This window comes from Enoplosus armatus, chromosome 11 (genome assembly GCF_043641665.1).
Source record: "Enoplosus armatus isolate fEnoArm2 chromosome 11, fEnoArm2.hap1, whole genome shotgun sequence".
In the NCBI taxonomy this organism is placed as follows: domain Eukaryota; kingdom Metazoa; phylum Chordata; class Actinopteri; order Centrarchiformes; family Enoplosidae; genus Enoplosus; species Enoplosus armatus.
Genome location: NC_092190.1, coordinates 22,667,650 through 22,688,945, shown reverse-complemented (window position 1 = coordinate 22,688,945; position 21,296 = coordinate 22,667,650). Strand labels below are relative to the sequence as shown.

General features: G+C 40.4%; 1 protein-coding gene across 1 annotated transcript in view; it reads right to left on the bottom strand.

The window, feature by feature from the left end:
- Positions 1-1,152: 1,152 nt before the first annotated feature.
- LOC139292693 (inactive dipeptidyl peptidase 10-like) overlaps positions 1,153-21,296 on the bottom strand; it is a 107,184-nt gene continuing 87,040 nt past the window's right edge. The window contains exons 6-26 of the mRNA XM_070915056.1: positions 17,892-17,944; positions 17,570-17,651; positions 15,922-16,042; positions 14,786-14,940; positions 12,918-13,015; positions 12,692-12,815; positions 12,560-12,598; positions 11,567-11,674; positions 11,031-11,122; positions 10,891-10,938; positions 9,579-9,700; positions 8,932-8,979; positions 8,361-8,459; positions 6,309-6,378; positions 5,579-5,773; positions 4,437-4,491; positions 4,246-4,345; positions 3,817-3,875; positions 2,274-2,346; positions 1,971-2,044; positions 1,153-1,290 (exon numbers count right to left, since the gene is read on the bottom strand). Coding sequence (XP_070771157.1) covers positions 1,153-1,290; positions 1,971-2,044; positions 2,274-2,346; positions 3,817-3,875; positions 4,246-4,345; positions 4,437-4,491; positions 5,579-5,773; positions 6,309-6,378; positions 8,361-8,459; positions 8,932-8,979; positions 9,579-9,700; positions 10,891-10,938; positions 11,031-11,122; positions 11,567-11,674; positions 12,560-12,598; positions 12,692-12,815; positions 12,918-13,015; positions 14,786-14,940; positions 15,922-16,042; positions 17,570-17,651; positions 17,892-17,944 — 1,953 coding nt within the window. The remainder of the gene's footprint in view (positions 1,291-1,970; positions 2,045-2,273; positions 2,347-3,816; positions 3,876-4,245; positions 4,346-4,436; positions 4,492-5,578; positions 5,774-6,308; positions 6,379-8,360; positions 8,460-8,931; positions 8,980-9,578; positions 9,701-10,890; positions 10,939-11,030; positions 11,123-11,566; positions 11,675-12,559; positions 12,599-12,691; positions 12,816-12,917; positions 13,016-14,785; positions 14,941-15,921; positions 16,043-17,569; positions 17,652-17,891; positions 17,945-21,296) is intronic.

The window sequence follows — 21,296 nt, the reverse complement described above, 5'->3', positions numbered from 1 at the left end:
TTTAATGGTGCCAATTTGCCAAAATGTAAACACATATAGGCAATAAAAAGAAACAGGGCTCCAAAGAGAATACCAGCACCGACCCGTAGCTGACATTACAAGAACACGTGATGAGCTCGCCCTCCTGACGGCTTTATTTTTTTTTTGCTGTTCTGTCATATATATATATATATTGGTGTTAGCATGTTTCCACCTATCAGATTAGCAAGAACATTAATCCATTTTCACATACAAGTCAGATTTCACACTGAGTTAATGACAAAAAGAATGAGATACAAGCAGCTCTTCTCGCGGAAAAACTCGTATTCACTATGAAACAGGCTACAGGACGCTCCGGACGGGATTTAAATTACAGAAGGACATGCACGATCTCTGAAAAACAACGGGTAATTGCGGCAGTAATTGTTATTGAGATGGTGGGGAAAATCACTGGTTAAAATCACCCCACCTCCCCGAGAGACATATATCCGAATGGGGCTGACGTTTCACATAATGGTTACCTGAATGTGAATAAAACCACCTTATGGCAATTGTTTTTAGTCTTATGGCTAAAAATGGTCTTAAAGATGAGGACTTAACCAACCACGAGAAGATGCAGATGGTGATCCTCAGTGCTGACAATGTTTAATCTTCATCATCTAGCTAGACATCATGGTAAGTCTAGCAACACGGTGTTGGCCGGAATAGTGATGACTGTAATGAGGTAAAGGCACCTGCAAATATTGTTTTGTGATAAATCTCCCAAATTTGTTTTGTTTTGTAATAAACAGAAATATTCACAGTAGATTACAGCAGTCAGCAAAATGTGTACTCTAAAATGGAAAAATACAAGTTTCTTTAATTCCCTGACTTTTATGATTACAAACATTACAAACAGTGGCTATAATCTGACGGATTAGAGTACAGGGACAATACAACCATCTTTTCAATTCAACACCTTAATCATCAGAACCCTGGAGTCACCACGGAGGTCTTAGCAAATGTACCGCTACGTATCTTACACGCTGCAGGTCTGTGGGTTTCCACCAATGCTCTTGGAGTGCTTTAACAGACAGCAGCCCCTCAGGAAAAAAAACACAGCTTCTCTTTATTGGCTCATGACAGCAGTTCCTACTCTCTCTTCAACTGTCTCGCAGCAGGAGGCTCTACAGGCTAGTCGTCCTCTTTAGATGTCTGCGGGACAACAACCTGTTCCCCCTCAAAGCAGCGCTTGAAGAAGGTGAGCACTGAGTTTAGCATGTAGTGCTGGCTGCTGGCAGAGGCAATGCTGTGTCCTTCATCTGGGAAAATCTAGGCAGGAGGAAATAAAAAAAAGTGTCATCTATTTAACCTCATCCTTTTTTTGTTCAACCAGAAACAGAAGTCTCGCTCAAGGAGAAGTCTCGCTCTGAAATCTCGCGAGAGGTGAGGTTATTGCAGGAAGAGGACGATGGAAAAGTGACTGTGTTTTTAATAAAAGGGATCCTTTCCATAATGGTGTTAGACACTGAGAATAACAATAACCCTAACCCTAACCTGCAAGGATCATGTTGCAGCCATTGCAGCCCGTTTCGTGGCTGCCGGCTGAGGCGATCTACTGGACCAGGTCCCGAACTTTTTTTTTAACTGTTTCTCATTTAGACACCAACATTTGTAAAAATAGGCCCAGTTAAAATACCAGAATTTCCCTTGTAAAAGTGCTGTCTTAACACAAGCTATACAAGAACTTTGCCTACATAAAATAATCAGGAAACAAACTTAAGTGTTGTGTGTAAATCAGGAACTATCTGATCCAACAACAAGAAAACAAGATCTCACAAATCTGACTAGACATCTCTGTGCTATTGGACATGCGCACATTTCAGACGAAACCGAGAAAGTGTTGCTTGTTTGGCCCACAGACCCATAAAAGCAGCATCAAGGTCTCCTCCTGCTAGTAAAATGAAATGAATTGTCACTCAGACACATGAAGAAGAAATGGCAGCAGTCACCTGGAGAGTGTAGTTAACGTTGGTCGCCGACAGCAGTTTGACCAACTCGGCAGAATGCTGGAAATGAACAGTGGCTGGAAGAAGAACGGACAGTTCAAATTGTAAATGCATCGCAGCACATTCAACCAACCAATGCACCGAAAGACCATCACTGTATATACAAAACAAAATAGCACATTATATGTATTGTATACTGTCCAAGATCCAATATAGTGGCTAAGGCACAGATATTCTTATTTCAAGTATCGGGACAGGAAATGTCACCAAATAACAGACTAGACCAAGACTGGAACCCATCCTCACCATCTGCTGTGCCGTGGATAATAAGGAAGTTCAGAGGACTCGGCGCCGTGACGTTGCTGAGCAGACTGGAAATCTGCCGGAGACAGTAAGCAGTAAAACATAAGCCTCCACACACAGAGGCAGCAACAGGTGCAACACATCATCGAAACATCTTACTTAAAGTGGACTAAAGCAACCTTAAGCGACACTGCGTTTATAGGAATAAACAAAGAATTTAAGGTTAGAAAAAAGGAAAATCACATCTTTGAACAGGATCAAGTGAATATTATTACAGTAGCTCCCATCAGTTGTGGCCAAAGAGTTCTTGTAAGTAACAGTAAGTAGTAATGCAGAGTATATAAGTAACACAACAGGGGAATGACTGTACACTTGACAGCTTTTAGGGGTTTTAGAACACTAAAATACCATTATGGACAAGAACCGTTGCTGGTGCTGTGTTACTCTATCTGCTGTAAATTCCCTCTTTATTGTATATCATCAATCTTTAAGATAGAAATCTAAGAGTATCTGGGATAATGTAACTATTCTATAGGTTTATGTAATTATTGCCATTATTTTGAATTTCACAGTTGTGTCTGAGAAATCATCTGCTTTCTTGCAGTTTGGCACAGCAGATGGCTCCAAATACTACAATACCCATGAGCCTCTGCCTCTGCTGTTGCCACGGAGAAGAGGTCAAAATACAAAGTGCTTTGTCACAGCAAGCGACGCTTTCCACAGCAGACATTTTGCAGGGAAAGCACGGGTGTGATAAATCAACAATGCCTCAGCTCTAGTTAACTGCCCCAGTGAGCCGGCGTGCACACTACCTGGGCCCTGAAGCTGGCATACCTAAATGGAACGCAGCCATCATTAATGTTGTTAGTTACACCTGTGCTTTTTCCTGCTGTGATGTGAAAATGTGGGGGGGCCTGTCGGGGACTAACCCAAACACCACACCGCTTTCCAAATTCATCTGAAGTTGACCCAGAATCTGAAAGTCAACTGAGAGTTTATTTAAAATGAACCTGCTGTTTTACATCAGTCACAGTATGCTGTGATGAATGATTGTACCTCAGCACAAACTACTGCTCTTTCTATTCCTTATTTCGATTTTATTATATTATTATATGCTTTATTTTACCAGTAAGTGAATGTAACTATGTGAAACAGTTGTTGTGTATTCAGATCACTGTGTACTAACCCTAACCCTAACCCACAAACATACACACAACTAGAAAACCATCTTCCATCTTCTTCTTGATTGTCTGGAGAAGCCCTCTCTCTATTTGAGACATTTGTGACATGCCCCACTGTGATTGGCCCAGCTGTTTCAGAGGTATGAGACAGGAAATGTGACTCGCTGAGAGGACAACGCTGGTCAATAGGCTCCCGTATCTATAATGAACTGTTTCTCACTCAACACTTTCAATTCAAACAGAGAGAGGAATGAGCATGTAATCTAGCTGTTTACTCCACATGAGCAATGAATGCTCTTGAATTGCACAAAAAAAAAAACACTCCAAATGAAACCTTCACAAACAACACGGGCATCCAGGCGTACTTGATATCTGTGGTCCTGTTTTGCTGCGGAGCCGAAGTATTTTTCGGTGTAGGCCGACCCTTTGTGAGGATGGAAAAGGAAAGAGTTAATGGGGAGATGCTGTGAATAGGGACAGCATTGCTGTTTTAATTCATTCATGATAACACTTCAGTCAACATTGGGCATTGTAACAAACAGAGAGTACCACTCTATCCATTAGCCTTCTTGGGTTTGTTTTCATTCTGAATCAGTGGATCTGTTGTTTGGCCGTGACTATTCTGAGACTAAGCTGAAGTCTGATAATGGATACATGTCTGCATTGATGACCAAATATGGTATAAATGGGTTTTCTGGCTGTTTGAACGTCCTTTTCATGTTTTGTGGTAAGCTATTTAATATTGTAAGTATATATATGATATTCCATCACTGCGTAAATCTGGTCCATCTCACCATAGAGTCTCCAGTTTGTGATTGGAGCTACAGCGATGCCACATCGGAACATAGAGCTGTGTGAGAGGAGCAGGAGAGAGGAAAGAAATCCTCCATACGCCTGGAAAACAAGACCACAGCTGTTAGAAACGTGGGATTAGAAACCGTCTGAATTCTGTGTGGTTATTTATTAGATACAGAGGCTATCTTACCTTTCCATAAACTCCAACTCTGTTGCCGTCGATATAGGGGAGCCTGACCAGGTGCCTGAGCACAGAGAGTGAGTTAATTAAACAGCTAAAATTAAGTGATCCCTTCCTAATAAGACTACACTAAAAGATTGTCCCTGTTCCTTATAAAAATACATTACACAATCAGCTGAATTTGTTGCTAATTCATGGCTTTAGCAGTCTGAGTCGGCCTCATGAAGTGGGTATGTTCAACCCGTCATTCTGGGATAGGGGGAAAAAACACTCTGGCTTGTTTGTATTTCTTTCAAAAAATCACAATCGTCTTGGGTAACAACACAGACACCGGAAAGGGAGGAAAATTCAGTCGGCCAATGGCAGACTTAACAGCCTACATCCGATGAGTCAGACTAGGCAGAGGGAAACTTCCTGGTAGTCGCACGTAGGTCAATAAACCTACACGTGACAGCCAGGACAAAGCTAGCCACTTGATTTGGCTAACTGAGAAGCCTGAAGCCTCACATTAGCAGAGTTGCACTATATAGCACTATATATATATATAACTTCACAGCCTGTACGGACAGGAGGAACGATCACAGCGGCCGATAAATCAGTGCACACGTGGCATGTGAGTGTTGTATTAAGACAGACTTTTAAAAACACCAAAGTTATTCTCTCATATCTACTTGGACCATCGACACCTAGCCTAGTCCATGAAGTAACCTGGTAAGACAGCCGACAAGTCGACCCTCAACATGTCTAAGTGAGGGAGCATTACTTACTGAGAATAGTAAATTATTACTAATACTACATTTCAAATTTTAAACCCTCACGCTACTTGTTACAAAGAAATCACTATTATTGCAATATAATGGGTTATTATAGCAGTAAACACAATACTTCACTTACAAATAAGAACAAAGTTCGACTCATATGTCAGTCTGCTGATACATCGGGACAATATTGGCCCTCTTTTTAAATATTTGATCACAACTGTTGTACAGTTGATGTGTTGATACGACCACAGCTACGTAGAAACAGCGTAAATAAACATATCAGCCTTATTTGGCAAACCCCACACTATACTGTGTACAGTTTGTTCAGCCGGTCTTGTAGAATTAACTGGATAATTTTCAACAAAATACAACAAAACAAATAAAACGTACTCCAGAGCTGCGATCTGGTCCTGAACATCAACAGTTCCCAGTCTCCGGTGAACCTCCTGCAGGATCCTCTGGCCCTGGAAGCCGCTGCCCCGCCCGTCCAGACGAGCCACGATGACGCCGTCGGAGCTGACCAGCACGGAGTCCCAGCTGAGGGAGAAGCGGTCACTGACAGCCTGACCACCGGGGGCGCTGTCGCTGTGAGAGGACCATATGCGTTTAGTTCACCAGGAAGCCCAAGGATTCATCAACACAACCAAAATAAACCCAGAATAAATAAGCATAGTGGCTCATGTGAAAAACACAGGTCAGTGTTTCCCAACCTTTTTGGCTTGTGACTCCTTAAAATAAAACTTGCAGCCCCTTGTCATCGGTTGCCTACATCTACCAGCTGTAAGCCTGTTCAACCATTGACAGATTTCTTTCCCCTTGCGTTATTCGAATAACATTTAGAGTCCTTCAGAAGTCCAGAGGGAAGACTGAAAAAAAGAAGTCATCACACGACCCTTAAAATGTATCCTGCGACCCCTTGTGGGGGTCCAGAACCCCAGGTTGGGAAACTCTGATTTAAGGCACAAATTTGCAGCGTCATTTCCAAACAGTTGTTTCTTAGCTTCTACATATGATAAATTATGGAATGAAATGATTCAGCAGGCAACATGACATGTGACATAATTCATGGAAGTATTCATCCATTTCACCTTAAAACAGCAAAAAGAATAAAATGACATACAGAATCAGTAAAAGTGGGTGCTCCGTTGTTTCATCCAAATCTATTGGCACAATTAACTCCAGACGAAGTGCTGCAAAACAAAATTTCACAATTTTAAAATTATGTTATTTGTACTCAATAATGATAACAATAATAATAATAATAATAATAATAATTGTATTTATAGAAAATATAGTACTTTTCAAGCTTAAACACAAAGTGCTTTCCATATTACAGGATTTAAAGAATTAGAAAAACAACATTTAAGCCCCCCCTCCATGACATACACATGAGAGCACTGAGTACAAACACAAACAGATGGAAGTGCAAGTGCAAAATAAAAGAAATAAGTTCATATATATATATATATATATAAATAAGTAAAATGTGGATAAAAGATATAAGCTCATATAAAGCGGGAAAATACATTTCCTGCTGCACATTTCTGACTCACAGCTTAGCATTCAGTCCAGAGTGCATTGTTATGGTGACGATGAGTCTGGAACAGTAATCTTGTTATGTACTGCATGTACATCTTCTGACTACGTCAAACACAACACAGTAGCTTCATCATGACAGACGTCTTTAAAGAACAGACAGGAGAAGCTTCGCCGTAAAACGTTTTTTCCCTGAGTTGATTGTTTGAATGGTTTAGATTCACTGAAGGTTTAACACAGTCTTTACATTTTATGCGTATCATAGTTGAAATTCAAAAACAACAGAGGCCTTATGGCTGGGAAGTTGTTCAAAAGCTACGTGAGTGTCTCACACTGTGATGTGACGTGAGAGTGGTTGAAATGAATAGGCAGTCGTGGGTTCGCTGTCAGAGGTGTTAACTGGTGTGAACCAGCGGGACACGACAGCACGTCACTTATCAGATCAAGGTTTCAACAACTGAAGATGAAGCCTGTTAAATGAGTGTTAAAATGCCTTTAAGGCTACACTGCAAGTCTAGTCGCCTTTGACTAAATAAACCTGAAATAAACCTGGTGGTTCATGAGAAAAATCATCCTGTGATTTCACTTGCGTCGACTTTTGATGACAGGAGTCCCATCTGACCGTGTTTCTACTCAAAAGGCCTTACATATGTATCACATCGTCTCTAATAGTGAACGCAGATTAGAGAAAGGAGGCCATATGGCGAGCTGTCCCCTTTAATTGAAACAATATACTGCTGCATTTCTGCTTCCAGGGCTGTTTCATGATCACCTCAAAAAGCTCGGCACCTGTTCGCTCAGTAGTGTTTGTCCTGAATTTACATGTCTGACACAGATCTTAGTGAGCCTGATGGGCACGTATTATGCTGTCACCAGTTTACTTTAAGTAAACAGGTTACAGTTTGGCTTTCTGTGGGAACTATTTCTTTCATGCCGTGTTAACGAGAAACCCAGTTTTCTTAATCCGGGAAGGGGAGAAGGGGGAGTTTTTAAGACTTTTTCATGTTGCTCAGCTGAATACAACAAACAAAGACGCTCTTCTTCTTGCTGTCTGGAGCTCGCCACCATGTTTTATAGTGCACATGTGTGGGACGTGTCCGCGGATGGAGTAGACAGGGCTGATGGTCATAAATCAAAGTATTTGACAAATTGAAACTTTGACCTGATGATGACTGTAGATTAAAAGTTAGGGAATCACTTAAGTTATAACAATTCATCCTGAAGGAGACATACTGTAGCCGTCTGCACCAAATTTCATGGCAATCCATCCAATAGTTTAATAGATGGGATTTTTCAGTCTTGACCCACATTGCCATTTCTAGAGCCAAAAAAAGTCAAGTTAAAAGTCAAAATAAGGTCGCGGGTAAGGGGGAAATCTAAACATGAGTTTGCATAACCTGATTTCTCTGACTAACCCAGTTTCTTGTGTGCATGGGCACGATTTAACGCCCTGAATATTACCCGTTAACTAAGCAAGGAGAGAATGACAGGTAGTCTGCGGTGAAGATAAAAAAAGTTGGCTGTTGTAAACATGGTGATAGTTATGATAATACAGACAGCGCTTAAGGGCAAGTTAGAAACCAACACATCATTTTCACAAACCACATTAAAGTTAAAAATGATTGCAATGTCGTACCAAAGTTGTTGATTTGTACAGTTCTTCTTTCCCACTTGGGTATTGTCCTGTTTATCAGTGCATGTCTCAACACTGTGTTCCTTTCCAGAGTCTGGTGCTCTGTTAGATGACAGGCCAAAAAGAAGAAGCATTCCTTTAGTTAGAAGAAAACTCATTCTTGCAACAAATACAACAATAACTAGATAAAGTCCTGAATAAATAATACATTCCAATGTCATGCTTGGCCATAAACCATTGAGAGACTTTCCAAACTCTGTTCACGTACATTATAAAACACACAATAATCACATTCAAACTCTTGCCAAGTCAATGTCACAGAGCAGGGAATAATCAACATCTCTCAGTCTGGAGGAAAACGATATATTCACATACACTCAACAAAGATTCATGCACTTAACGCCTTAACCTTAATCGCATACTCATATCCAGTTTGTTTTTCACTGAAGGCACACACTCAAAGAAGTAGAATCCAACTTCTGCCCAAACATAATGAAGAAATATACCTGATGCAATTGAGTGAAAGAGTCTGAGTAGTAAATTGGTTCAAGTTTGTCAGTGCCAGAGTACTTACTGTTCATAGCACTCAGTTTGTGGAGGGTGGTCTGGGGTATTCCAGGACCTGGGAGAACAAGTTGTTTAGGTCAGGAGGTGCAACTGGATCAAACATTTCCTAAACAAGGTTACACATTAAACCTTAAGAGACTAAAAAGAATGTAAAGGGTAGTAGGGCTTCATTTTAAATCTTGTTTGTGCATGAATTCTTGCTATGTGACAAGTGACTGTAAGTTTTCATGTAGTGGTTCAGTTCTGTTTGTCCTGTGAACTCTCTCCTATGTGAGTTACATCCAGTAAACTCACACTCTTATACTGAAAAAGTAGATATTTCAGTGTGTGGTGGACTTTGTTTTGAATGTTTCAGCTTGCATTAATGAATACATGTGATGCACTGACTCACAAAACATAGACGTCTCAAACTGAACATAATTAAGATGCAGCGTTTATTTAATGTTTGAACATTGGAACGTTTAGTTTGTGAAAACACACACTAAAAAGTTCTGTGAATTTCATTTTCACATTTGGAAATCAACTGAACTTATTCAATTCTTCCACATTTTGGGTTTCTGTCATTGTCAAACTGATCATGTGAGGCTGCCTTGCTATGGACCGCTCAGTTACGATGTCGCTGTTTTGGTCATAAGAAGGTGTTACAGGTGTTACCTCTGCAGTTGAGAAGAACGTGTTGAAGGTTCGGGCTGAGGATGGTGTCGTAGTAGGTGCACTTTGATTTGAAGAGGGAGCAGGTGAGGCATTCTTTCTGAAACGCATCCACAGTGGAGACTCTGTTCGAGGACAAAAGAAGCTGGTTTGAGAGGATTTACAACTTTTGAAATACGATCAGTCTGTTTCCAGCCTGCAGACAAAAGACAAAATGAAGGGAAAATATGCCAAAATAAAGTACGTATCAACGCTGTGGTTTAACGTCCAGCCACCTGTTTTTATTTGTAATGCCGGAAAATGTGAAAAAAAAAATCAATATCACTAGAAAAACGTTTTTGCTTGCCTGTAAAAGTTGGTGTATCGATAAAAAACAAAATGCGACAAAAGAAGCATGAGACTTAAACGTCCACTGGAGAGACAAGAAAAGTGGCAGTAAAAGGAAAACATGAGATGTGTGTGCACCGATGAGGAGGCAGCGACCTTCCTCACATGAACACATGAAACAAGCATGACATGTCATGTTTCCATCATGTTTTCTACGTGGGTTTCCACTGTTTGAGATTTGGCTCGTGCTGATCGTTAATGAACTAATGATGTCAACTCGTTAGGCCCTCCTCTTCTACGACCCTTTAATGGCAGAGTTGGCACCAGCCGTTTATCTCGATGAACCAACTCACACAACAGTAGTGGACAGAAATGCCCATTAATGTGTGTTTTCTTTTGCCGATTATCTGTTAAAATATGAGCTACATTTGGATGGAAACTTGACTATAGCACTGCATGACTTAATTGTATGCATATAGCTATTAAATGGTAAATATAAATGGTAATATAGCCAAGAATAAAATAATAAAATATTATACTTCATATAACACTAATTTTATTTTAAAATAATTTCATTTTCTTGCCCAGACTTAGATGAGAAGGTTGACACCATTCTTATATCCGTACGCTAAATATGACGCTAACGCCAGCAGCCACTTATCTCATGTGTGGTTTGTTTAATCCATATGCAAACCAAAGTGTAAAAACAAGTATTTTCTACTGATTAAAGAATCAAGATAATAATAATAATAATTCATTAGTGAGCTGAGGTGCTGGTAGGTGGATATTGTTACCTTCAGACAGCTGTTTCCAGTGTTTATAGGGAAAGCTAAGCTAACCGTCTCCTCACTGTTGCTCGTATTTAACGACACGAGAGTGGTTCTCGACTCTTAGCAAGAAAGCAAATAAGCAGATTTCCCAAAAACGATTCTATAACGAATGTTGGTGCTTTCTCGACTTCTCTATTGAAGTGAAACCGATATGGTACCTGTACAGCTGCCGTTGTGTTGAGCCGTCCTCTGTACTTAGGAAATAACTGAAAAACATAAAATGTACATAATAATAATTTGAGATATTGTATCGTATCACACTGTGTGGTGTCAATATAGTATGAAGTCAGTATCTTACACTGAGTTCGTGCTTTCATCATAGGCCAGAATTTGAGAGACTTCCCAGCTCCCTGAGGTCAGGTGGCGGAGGTTGACCTCTTGACCCTCAGACTGAGAGGCACGAGAAAGAATACACAACAGAGCAGAGAAAGCATGTTGACATGACCTCACATGCCCTACACAGTCTTAAAGGGCGGCACCAGTGTTGAGTTCTTTTCCTTGCCCTGACTTTCAATCTGAAACTTTTGTTCCCCTTATTATCTCTACAGAACCTGAATTAATCTGCCACAGAACCCAGTGCCTCCGGTGCATCTACTGTACAACACTCGCTTTAATTTATTCAAGTGAACGTGTTCTTAATTCTCTGGTGTTTCAGGAAATGGAGTTAGAATAAAAATTCAAATGATGAGACTTCAAAATGGAATTATATGAGCAGTATGAATAATTGGAGGCCCTGAGGACGGATACGATACCCCGACACAAGAAGTTTCAATTAAACAGTGAAAGCACCCAACTAAATGTATTCGTTTTATTAAAAGTTTGTAATAGTTTTACTTGGTTGGAGACCATGGTGATATGGTTGAATGTCCCACGGCCACCGTGTTTCAAGGGCATAGTGATAAAGATTGTTGTGCAATCCTCTGAAAACACTGGCTCCTCATTCTGGGAAAAGACAAAAAGACAAACGGCAAACATAGACGTAGACACTGCTATTAAAAGTCGTTGGAACCTAGAACACCAAGCACTTAGAACAGGGGAAAGAACGAAGCACAAAGGATAAAGTTATGTGCATTGACGCTATGGGTAAGTTAAAGGTCCCATATGATGCTCATTTTAGCTCTATATTTATTTATTCTGGGGCTCCACTAGAGCAGCTTTGTATGATTCACAGTTCATAAAAAGTCCTTATGTATCTCCTCCTGGCCCTTTCTGCAGCCCCTCAGTTCCCCGTCTGTCTGAAACAAGCTGTGTTAGACAAACTGAACAACCTCCAAACACCTGAAGAGTCGTCCTGAGCAGAGCGCTCCGATAACTCAGACAGACTGAGCGGGTGGATGAGCGTCCCAGCGTCAGGTTTTTTATTTAGTTTAGCTACAGTCAATGACATTCATGATGTTTCACATTAAGAGCAGCTCAAAGCTCATAATTTGTCCCTTTGCTGTGGGAATTTGAATCAAAACATCTGCAGGGAGTGTTCATTTTCACTGACAGTAGCAAAACAGCGATGAAGTATAATCAATAGGAAATAGTGAATAAGTATTTTAAGTATTTCTTTTAAAAGAGTGACTTAGAACAGCAGATTGGTGAGTATGACATGACTGAATTAGTGCTGTGGAAATATACATGATGCTAAATTTACATATGTGAAGCATTAGAGTTCAAGTAATTCCATCCCGCTTCAGTGTTTTTTATCTGCCCCTTATGGCCATTATTTGAGATTCGGCTGTTATAAAGTACCAGCTTTAATGTGAAAGTGAAGTGTTCCTTAAACAGTTTATTGATAGGCTCATCAAAGCTAACGAAGCCCTTCTGGACCGATGCACTCACCTGACGATCAAGCCACTTCTCCGATGTCATCACGTGTTTCTGTGGAAACGTGACAAAATGAAGTTGGCACACTTTCGTCAATTCGCTGTAGATTTTTGAAGACTAGAGAATCATTATCAATAACTTTCTTACCTTTGTGCAGTCGCCTGTCACGACATCACACAGTGAAAGAATTGAGGTGTTTTGAGCTCGATTCACCCAACGCACGCTCAGCCTCTCCTGGGTCACCCATTTCACCATGGTGATGTAGTGCTCACTAGGGAAAACAGATACGAGAAGTCGTAAGCTAATGAGCAACATGGGCAGCCTGGATCAATAAGATGCTATTATGACTGTTTAAAATGTGTTCAAATCGAACCTCTTTTCAAAACTGTTGGGAGGTCTCAGTTCAGTGGTGAGGGAGCTGCCGTCTAGAGTGACGACATAGAGTGCGACGGTGGGGTTGACTTGGCCCATCTGGAGTAAAAACAAATGTACAGTCACACTTGTTTTCTATCTTTATATACGGAACAATGCCAGCAGGACTTTAAACCGAGAAAATACTGAGAATATGAAACAAGTAGAGAACAAACGGTGTTGTTGTGCACTGTGCGGGCCCTGGGGCAAGTCGTCGGCTTTCTTCGCTTAAGCCTCCCTCAGAAACAGAGCTCATTAGTCTACATGACGAGGGAAATCTCACAAAGTACAGCACAACCCTGTCATGAGGACGACAGTATCTATTCCATACGCTTATGCTCGCTTATTTTCATTGGCTATCATTCATGTCTTCTCAGATCGTGGCCTTTCTGCACTTTCGGAGGTATCATTGCTTCTTGGAATAGTTCTGTTCTGATAAGCAATCTGATGGATCACACACATCGGAAACCTGCTAATACTAATACGTTTTCTAACACAGTACCGCTACTATTAGTACATGTAACCATCGGTAACCAAGTGTATAGCTGAGCTTTGAAAGTGTGTTGCTCAGCAATTCAACATTTGACAAAACATGGAGTTAAAATAGTTTTATTATAATCATACTTAACTGAAAAGCTGCATTGCAACCTGACCTTGAGCATAGTCATTGTGAGCATATTAGCATGTTGGCGGTAGCATTTAGCTCAAAGCACTGCTGTGTCTAAGTCCAACCTCACAGAGCTGCTAGCATGACTGTACACTGTTAGTCTTGATATTTTCATATATCTATATTGGTATTGGCTTCAAAAATCTAGTGTTGGCCAGGCACAGTTCATTACTGTGACAGTAATTAGGTATTCCTTTGAAGCGCAGCCACATGATGCCCATGAAAAGTACCGTCTAGGGCATTACTTTAACTGTGTATTGACTCACATGGAGATACCAACACAAATTTATCCCCCAGTGACTGAAGCAGGAGTATGACTGTCAGACTGCGAACAGCGTCAGTGTTCTCATAGACAAATGGAGGAGAAGGCAATTAAATCCCTGCTTCATTTAGTCCCACAGTAATATAACACTGACCCCACTCACGGATACAAGCAAACAGAATCACTGTGTGTGTGTATACAGTTTCTACACATCGCGTGGGCGAGGCTAAGATCGAGTAAAGTGCTTCATTAATTAGATGTCTTCCTATGAACCCCCTTGCAAATGAGGTTGCCCTCTACCTTATGACCCCAATTCCACCAGTTTTCTACAACTCATCTCCCATCTAAGATGCATTTGATACACTAAACACCCGCATCAAAGGATGGGATGTGTGTTAACTCGCCTTTCTGGGGCATATCACTTCCCTATCCCTCCCAGTGCCACAGATCCCTACAGCCAGCCCTCTTCAAAGGAAGCAAGTCACTGTAACATGAATTAAACAAGAAAGGGATTCACTAGCCTTCGTGGATGAGCTAAAGCAGAGAGGCTGCAGTTGTGTTATTCATAGCGCCGGTGTGTTACGGTGAAGTTGAGTCAGGTTGTAAGGGTTGTTGTACAGTGTGACGTCGGCTAAAGGAGGTCAGGAGCAGTCACGTTTCAACTGGATCTAATTCAGAGAGGGCTGGAGCTGACCAGAAGGTTTCGGATGCTCATGTTGGATTCAGTTCTGGTTGTAAACAATGTTTGCAAATAAAAACTGCCTTTATATTTGTTTCTCTATAGCATCAAGTAGTCCCGCAGTGATGTTATAACCAGCTTCAACTGAGATTTAATTGAAATTCTGGAGACAAATAAAGGCATTATCCACGCCAATTGGACTTATAGTACTCTAAGGTCCACCTTTGAATAAGGGTACTCCTTCCCCCTGGGGTAGAGGGAGCCTGTAAAGCGGGGCAGGAGCATGTTGGGAACCAGGGAATCGTTGATGGTGAGGTAGGCCAGTCTGGAGCCATCAGGGGACCACCAGTGGGCCGCCTGTGTGTGTAACACCTCCTCTGGAAAACCAAGAGAGGACAAATCAGTCAATCTGAGAGGGTGGGGCTCAGGACTCTGTTTATTCTCTTTTTAATCTCAGGTTATTCAGTTTGTGCTGAATATATATATATACATTATTAGTCAAGATGTAAATTGATGGCTGGTTAAACAATTGGCCAAATGAATGACTGACTGATGACTTGATTGATTCAGTGAAAATAATATCTACAGCTCTAAATGTGATTTGCTCACCGTGCTCACTTTAAAGATGAAACACAACACATACTGAAGCTAACATACATCGACCATTACATCATTTAACCTTCTGAATGCTAAATAAAAAGAGTTTATGTGACCTTTTAAGGTAATATATTTTCAACAATAAATTATAGTTATAGAGCTTTTAAATTACACAAATTCAGGTCAGATTTATCATCCTTTGTGTTTCACCAGTAGAAAACATAACAGACCATGCACACAGTGGCTAGACAATAAAGGCAATAATGGCCGTTGCAAAATGATTCTTTTAACAGTTTTTTTTAAGTCTAACATTTGGTTAGGTTCGGTGCACTAAAAGTTCTTGGTTAAGATTAGGGGAAGCTCGTCATCATGGTGAATAGAAAGTAGTGTTTATTGGTCGTAGGAAACAGGGTGTGAACAGTGGCCTCTTGTATCCAAGTCACCCTTTTGTCACTCATCCACCCACCCACCCCAACCATCCCCGAAGAGGTTCTACAGCAGTAATAACAACGCCACTTCACATCTGCCTTTGTCCCTGACAGAAAAAAGGCCTAATATACACTAGAGATCCCCGTCAAATAAATATAAATTTAGGTTGTATTCGGCATTTGAACAATTGACAATTCACGTTCAACCGAGATTTCTGTCATATAAAATGGTAAATGTTCAGAGACATGCTTTCCTCAGTTAGAGGAACACCAGATTCTCCTCTTCTGTCTGTCTTTCAACTAGATCTACTGCCTCAGTCGCCTCTCTCTTACCCTCATACAGCCAGTCTGTGATGCCATTGAAGATGATCCCCTCCTGTCCAGAGGACGTGAGCCTCCACGAGCTGCTCTGAACATCCGTTTGGTAGTAAATGTTGTTTTCAAATACATAGATCTGTGGGATAGAGACAAAATACAGGTTTTTTTTATTTCAAAAGTACTGTATTATAGTGAATGTAACGTCTCCATGTGCACACAGCACACAAAGCATGCAGTCATAAACACAGAGAGAGATAGAAAGATAATATCAGCTTGTTTTCATATCTCATATCACTTGATTCATTTGGTCCAGAGTACATTTAAAGTTGCTCCTCTTTGCATTCCCGCCACCTTTTTTTTGCATTAGTCTTGAAGTTACAGCGCGGCACAGGAGGACTGAGAGGACAGAACGTCCCTGCTGAGCAAATTGAGAACTGGTGAACCGATCTCACACAGAGAACATGCTCATAGATAAAAATAAAAAAAAGTGAGTGGCTCATCTCTTGTGATAACACAGACAAATACGCAGGGAGAGTTCATGAGTAATGAACGGTACTTTGTCATTAGCGGTGTGACACAGTTGCTGCAGGGCTTCCTGGAGAACAGGTTCCACTGAGGGCAGGTAGACATACCGAGGAAACGAGATAAATATGCTATCAAATGGTTAATTACTTTCCTTGTCTGCGCTGGAGAAAATAATGGACTGATTATGCTGTGCATAATACTGCACGGTGGAGGCATTACTCACACAGAGTGCTTCGGTGGCCCAACAAGATGTCTTCCAGCAACAGCTTGATTAGTGTAACTGTTTCTGGCTTCCTTAGAAAATTATTGTTTAGTTTAAAGGCAGTTGGTCTTTCCTCCTAAGTCAAAAACAGCCTTTGATCAGCCTTTGAGCTTCAGAGCAGAGAGGATTCCACAAACGCAATGACAAAATTGAATCTAAATGCAGTTGCTGATTAACCTGCCGATCACTTCATCGATACCTGGATTCAGTGTTTGGTCTATAAAACGGCGGAAAATAATTTAAGAAAATCAACATTACAATCCAGAATCCAAGTTGACACATTTGAATGAAAGTTTGTCCAACCAACAGTGCAAATATGTTCAATTCGAATGATATAAAAAAAAGAGAAACGCAGCTAATTTGTTCATTGGAGAAGCAGCAGTTTTTGCTTTGAAGAATTACTTGAATGATTTTCTGTTGAGATTAAATGATTAAATCATTTTACACCTGAGTTTTGAAATGTATGATGGGACTAAATACCCCTAAAAGAACCTTGAAATGATGTTTAAACTGAAAGCGATGAATCAGCTCACATTTCATATGAAATATGCAGCCGTATTATTTATGAATTCTTACTGATATCCAGAGGTGGGATTTCATCACTGAGTGACTTGTTTTTGCTTAACCCAGTGCTGCTGAGGAGGAGACACATATTTGCCATGTGGACTTCCTTGTTGGAATCGCTCACTATAGCACAGTTAGACAGACCTCAGCAGGTCGTAGGTTGTATTCTGGTTATTATATTCACCGACTGGTTTGGGTAGTTAAAGGAAAAATATATCAACAAGAATGATAATAATAATAACTGAATAACAACAGAATAATGGAAGATTCATCCTAATGTTTCCCTGTTGTCAGACCCTGTAAACTACTCACCAGCTGCTGACCATGAACGCCCCATGAGGCGAACTGGAGGACTGAATCTGACACCTCTGGAGGATTCAGCTCCCGCACCTCTCTGATGCAAGGACAATTAGAAACATGTTGCACGTGAACCTTTACAAACCAGACCAGCAAGCATTTACGCCTGCCTGTACATCTCAGAAAAGATACCATCAGTGCAGATTCACAGTCAGTTCAAGCTATTTTACAGGTGAATAATGTGTGTCACCTTCAGTGACTAACTATGAACATGATGAATGATAAACATCATTATGCAAGGTGTCTGTGGATTGGATTTGATTCTTTGTTTACTCACCTTGTATACATGTTGTAGATGAGGTACGATGCCAAGAAAGAGTGCTGGAAGACCTAAAACCCGATCACAAGAAAAACAATTTCCATGTTATTCTGAACAGACCTTTGTTCTTTCCCCATTAATGATAATTAGGACCTCAACAGCTGAGACAAACAGATAAATAACTGAGATAATAAAGACTAATACCTCAAATCAAAAGATTAATCATCAGAACGGATATTCTCTACATAATGTTAGTATGATAACAATGCAAAGAACAACTTTTCTGATTGTGTTTGCTGATTTTTTGGTGAGTCTGCGAGAACACCAGCTGTGATTGGTTTGAGTTATGGTTAGACCGTGTTCCTTGAATCTGCCAATAAACCTGACATTTGCCATTTTAAAAAAATCAATCTTCATCAATCAATCAATCAATCATAGCTTCATATCACACTGTTCATATTTGTTCAATAATTTGAAGAAACAATATTCTAATAAATATCAACAGATCCAAAATGTCCACCATGAAACAATTTCATGAAAATAATAATTCAGTTTTAACGACCTGTAATCGCAGGCTTTTGGTATAGTCACATGTTTCAGCTTGGCATGCCATATATAATAGTGCCATCATTTGGTACGTCCGCGGTATAGTGAGGGGAACTATATATATATAAATATAAGTGAAATTGCTTGGCATTTTGCCTGTTCTGTATGTCCAAAGGTCAACAGATATATCTGCATATATATGGAGAGAGGAGAATGTCAGTGACATGATACCATATTTCTTTGCCTTTGTTCTGTCAAGAAATGTTATGTTGCTAAAGGAACTATTTTTTGTGGCTTTTGTCACTCCTGTTGCTTTCTTTTTCTTATTTAGGCTACTTTTGGTTTTTTTCTCGCAAAATTCTTCATTTGGCTGCTAAGAGTTAACAGTGTTCAGGTGTTATGGTTGGATTTTTCCAACCTCACCTTGTATACAGCCATTTTGAAGCTGTTGTAAGACAAATGTTTTGCCTTCTTTGGCAGAGGCTAACATTAGCTGTTTCCTGCTGCTTCCAGTCTTGGTGCTAAGCTAGGCTAAAAGCATCCTGGACCAATATTTCTAATGTACTGAACATGTGGAGATAAAATGTAAATCATGAGACAGCAAACACGCATCAAAGGTTTTAACTTCTGGCTGCTCATGTGGAGTATGAATATAAGTTCAGTGTTTTTTTAGTTCATAAAAGACATCCAACTCAATACAATACCAAACAAAAATAAAATCAATGGCTGAGAAAAATAACAAAATGAAAATTATAAGGCCAAATTGTGCCTGAAACAAGTTCATTGAATGATCCATAGATGTAGCACCAAAGGCCAAAGTATGACCCTCCTATTGTTTTCTGGGCAAAATTGGCTAATTACAACTTTCTACTGTCATAAATATGGTATATTTCATCCGGCAGCCTTCATGAATTCCTCCATACAACATGTAAAATTAGTGACGACCGCTTTCACTGATTTTTAATGGTTTCATTCCAACTTTATCCATCTGTGGTGTTCCAGGTGAAAACTATGTATATATATATAAATATGTTTTCCTAATTGTTCTTCTTTTTACTGAAAAACAGGTGGTATTATTTCAGATAACTGAGGTCTAAACGCCATAAATAATAAGTGTAGGACTTGTAATAATGACTAGGAATGAAGTGGATTAAAAGATGTCACCCATCATCTGGTGATAATTTATGCTTTATCTTTGATTTATGAACAACGAACAAACACAATTGGAGGGTTAAAAATACCAACGTACATACAGTGTATGTATCATTTACCACTATTCATTTGCCGTGCCAAAACTCGTACTGAAAATAAAGGTGGAGCAGGAAAGAACCGGACAGGCACTTTGTTTTGATTTGTGTAAACGGTATAATTTGGCATTATGGTTCATCTCTTTGCAATTGTGCATGAATTTTATTCTGCAGTGCCACAAATTTAAACAACTCACTTCACCATTTTTTGAGCTTCCACTAATTTTCCCCGCGTGTGTTGAAAGGGTGTCCACCCACAAGGCCTTTGTTTCAGGATTCATTGAGATAATGCTTCAATACCTGAGTGTCTCTACATGCTAATCAGCTGGAGCATTAGCATAACAATGTCACCGTAAGCTCACCCCAGAGCGATATGATAAATACAGTAGAGTCACTCCGTTCCCCTCGGCAAAAGACCGATTGTGCACAGAACGGAGTCTGCTTGGCTGATCTGCTCGTCACCCAGCCTTCACTCCTAATGTGGACCTCCCTCTTCACTACACAAAGGAGAATTCTCCAGGAAGGAAGAAATGAAATGGTATTGTAACTTGACTGTTCTTCTTCCAGAGAGGACGTCAACATCACTCAGCAGACAGCCCTCATACTGTAGGTGACAGCTCCGTGATGACTCCTTGATAAGGCTGTCAGCCATGGGTGACACATGAGAGGGGCGGACGTTTGGAGATGTGGTGTGTGGCAAACCGGGGCTATACATGGCACTTGATAATAATTCTTGATATTTGTTTCATACAGCTTAGAGTACCACATAGGTGGTGTTCAAATCTGATACTCCTTGACTGTTAAAACTAATACTGAGAATCTGTGATTGAAAATGCTATTACGCCTGCTGACTCACTGGCATAACTTACTGGGTATCCATGACAAACGTTGTTAGTTACACCTGTGCTTTTGCCGCTGTGACAAGTCAAGATGTCTGCCATGAAAAGGGCCGATCGCACACCCCCGTCGCCCTCAGTAAACTCATCATCGTGACACCGAATCATCTGAGGAGTAATGTGAGGGAGCGTTTTGGACTCGGCACCACAGATCACAATCGTGGATGAAGGTAAGGCAGTTTGTAATGTTGCCATGACAACAAATCTTAAGCCAACTTTTAGCTTGTCACTCAGTGAGAGAGGCAGCGGAGGCACCGCGAATCAACAGAACCACGTCAGTGTAGTTTACAATGGGTTGCATGTGGGTTGTGTTCGAATGAATGTTGAACAAATTACGTTTGAGTTCTCGTTCGTCTAAACTCTTTTGTATGCAGCAGCCCTTTGTAGACCGAGATAATAAGCGCACGGTGCCTTCCTACGGTGAGATCAAGAGTATTCAATCAACATACTTTCATAACTTCTCCAGAGATGGCTTAAAAATATTATAAAAAGACTTTTGAACCATTCTTTAAGTTGAGTTTCATACTTTTCACAGTATTTGTTGTAGTGAAAGTGACACCTTTTGAACAGCAGCAGAAAAACGCAAATTACTAATCAGCACAAGTCAGAGGAGCTTGCAAGTTTATAGAATGGGTAGTGCTTTATAGATTAACAAAGGACACAGATACAGCACGTACAGCCACAGACACAATGCAGTGAACCTGTAGCAGTTCTTGTCAGTAGTTCTGTACTGA